This window comes from Gavialis gangeticus, unplaced genomic scaffold, assembly GCF_001723915.1.
Source record: "Gavialis gangeticus isolate Ggan-Ray unplaced genomic scaffold, GavGan_comp1, whole genome shotgun sequence".
Taxonomy (NCBI): domain Eukaryota; kingdom Metazoa; phylum Chordata; order Crocodylia; family Gavialidae; genus Gavialis; species Gavialis gangeticus.
In genome coordinates this window covers 181,962,953-181,965,334 of record NW_017729024.1, presented here as the reverse complement: position 1 = coordinate 181,965,334, position 2,382 = coordinate 181,962,953, and the positions used below count along the sequence as shown (strand labels likewise).

Sequence of the window (2,382 nt, the reverse complement as noted above, 5' to 3'; positions counted from 1 at the left end):
CGAAAAGTGGTAGTAATAATTTTGTGGGGGGGGGGGGGGCGTTAAGTTACATTTGTTGATATACAGAAATGACTATTCAGGGCTGCTTTCCACGCTACTACCTACCGGGTTTAGCTCATACAAGAAGGCTGACACAGGTGATTTCAAGACTCTGTCCACTACATCACAAACCAGATTCTCCAGACGATCCAACAGGTCTTCGAAGGTTATGAAAGGGCATTCAGCTTCAATGTGCGTATATCTGAAAAATAAGGTCCCACAGGTAAATGTTACTCATCTGACTAACAAACGCATGTTCCCTCCCTTCAGCTACATAAAGCAAGATGACGTGGGTATTGAGGACAGAATCCCTACAAGTAGGGTAACCATACATCCTGGTCTGGCTGGGGACAGTCCTAGATTTTGTAGGCGAGTCCCAGACAGTTGGTGAACATTAAAAACAAGCCTCCTGGAATCGCAGGGACATGGGGTGCAGTCCAGCAGGGAGACAGAGCAGCATGGTGCTCCAGGCAGACACAGTTGCTACCCACCTGCCTAGTGGCATTACTGACTTTGGAGGGAGGGGGAGTGGGGCAGGGGCAGGGAAGGAGGGGAGAGTGATCCCAGATTTCCCACAGTCCGATATGGTCACCCTATATATGAAAGAGAACAATACTGATTACTACTGCCACTTTGCCCCCTTTCTATTTATAATCTTCCCATCACAAGTTAAGACCATGGCATTCACTGCTACTTCACCCAACAAAATCAAATAGGAAAAACTCCATAAAGTAGATTAAGTCTTGTTTGTCCTGCTTGTCTAATGCAGTCTCTCACCCAGACCTGGTAAAGGATGTTTTCAAAGTGACTGTGGTCAATTCTCTGCATGTTAGCATAACATTCTGATATCCTTTTCATAACTGCCATTGTTTCTGATTGACTGCTGCTCCCTTGCTCTTTAAAACATGTTACACATATACCACAAATGTTCCCATACTCTGCCAGATGCCTGCGTGTCCTGGACTGCTCAGCTCTGTATGACTGGGCAATACAAAAAGTGTCTCCTAATGCAGGGATGCAGGTCTCCAGATACAGCTGGGATGACTGTGTCAAGAAGGCCTCTTCACCAAAATAATCCAGTTTGAATAATGTGGAGCCTCCTTCAACCTGTGTTTGCACTAAAGTTGGTGGTGTGACCTGTTAAAGAATAAAACTTGTTAGTGGAATTAAGAATTAAGTCACTCAAATAAAGGCTCTTAAATTGGGAAGTAAGTTCAATTTTATTTATGTCAATTAGAAACAGGGCCTTTGCTGGAGAAAAGGCAAGAGAAAGCTTCTACCCAAGAAAACACATGCTTACCTCGTAGTAGCCATTGTCAAAGAAGTGATCCCTGAAGCACTGCATAACTACGGAGCGCACCTTAAAGATTTTGGCCATGTTCTCGCCTCGGAGCATCATATGCCTGTTGTTAAGCTGCACATCTACCTCAGACTCCTCATTGAGCAGGTTGTCAGCTCCTCCTGCTGGAGCCAGACCAATCAGCTCCCAATAGTCACAACTCAACTCATGGCCTCCTGGAGCCTACAGATTTTAGAAGGAACAACATACACTTTACAATTTTATAGCTTACAGAGAGGATCCTGCCTGACCTGCTAACACCTGCTTCTTGGCTCAAAGTCTTCATAACCCTGTATCCTTCAAATAGGAGTGCACTGATAAAGGTTTCTTGGGCCAATACCAATGGCCCGTTAATAATTGGCCATTTTGACCGATACTGATCTGATTGCTTATATGCAGCCCAGAAGTTTGGAGAGCAGCATCCAGCTAGTAAGTCCGTTGGGGAGGGAAGGAGCATTGGGGGTGGGGAGCACGGATTGAGGCCCCTGTGATGAGGGAGGGAGTGGGGCTGGGGCAGGCGCTGCCCAGTCAGGGCAGGACAGGGCACAGGACAGAGCTGTGAGAGGCTCATCCAGGGATGTGGGGAAGGGGGGGTGGATCCTGCCACTATGCGCAACCCTGGGGGAGCTATAGGGGGTGTGTGTCCCCCAGACCTGTCTGCAGGGTGAAGACAGGCTGCTGCTGCAGGCCAGGGGTGGTGCCAGGCTCTTCCCAGTGGGGGAGAAGGGGGGCCGGGGCTGCACTGGGAAGGGGCTATGGTGAATCCTGGGGTGGGCTCCTTCCCAGCACCACCACCGCCTGCCCCATATGCAGCCTGGGCCCAGACTCCCCTGACTGGGAAGAGCCTGGTGTTGCTCCCAACCCCAGCCCACAGCAAAAGCCCGCCCTTGCGCTATGCACAGATCCAGGACACACACTTCACTATGGCTCCCCCGGGAATACGTGTAGCAGCAGGATCCACACCCTCCCCTCCCAAATGAGCCTCTCGCAGCTCTGTCCAGTGC

At 49.7% G+C, this 2,382-nt stretch overlaps 1 protein-coding gene across 1 annotated transcript in view; it reads right to left on the bottom strand.

Moving 5' to 3' along the window:
• NARS (asparaginyl-tRNA synthetase) overlaps positions 1 to 2,382 on the bottom strand; it is a 29,013-nt gene that overhangs the window by 9,127 nt on the left and 17,504 nt on the right. Inside the window, 3 exon segments of the mRNA XM_019518168.1 lie at positions 106 to 241; positions 977 to 1,176; positions 1,340 to 1,561. Of these exon segments, the coding sequence (XP_019373713.1) occupies positions 106 to 241; positions 977 to 1,176; positions 1,340 to 1,561 (558 nt within the window).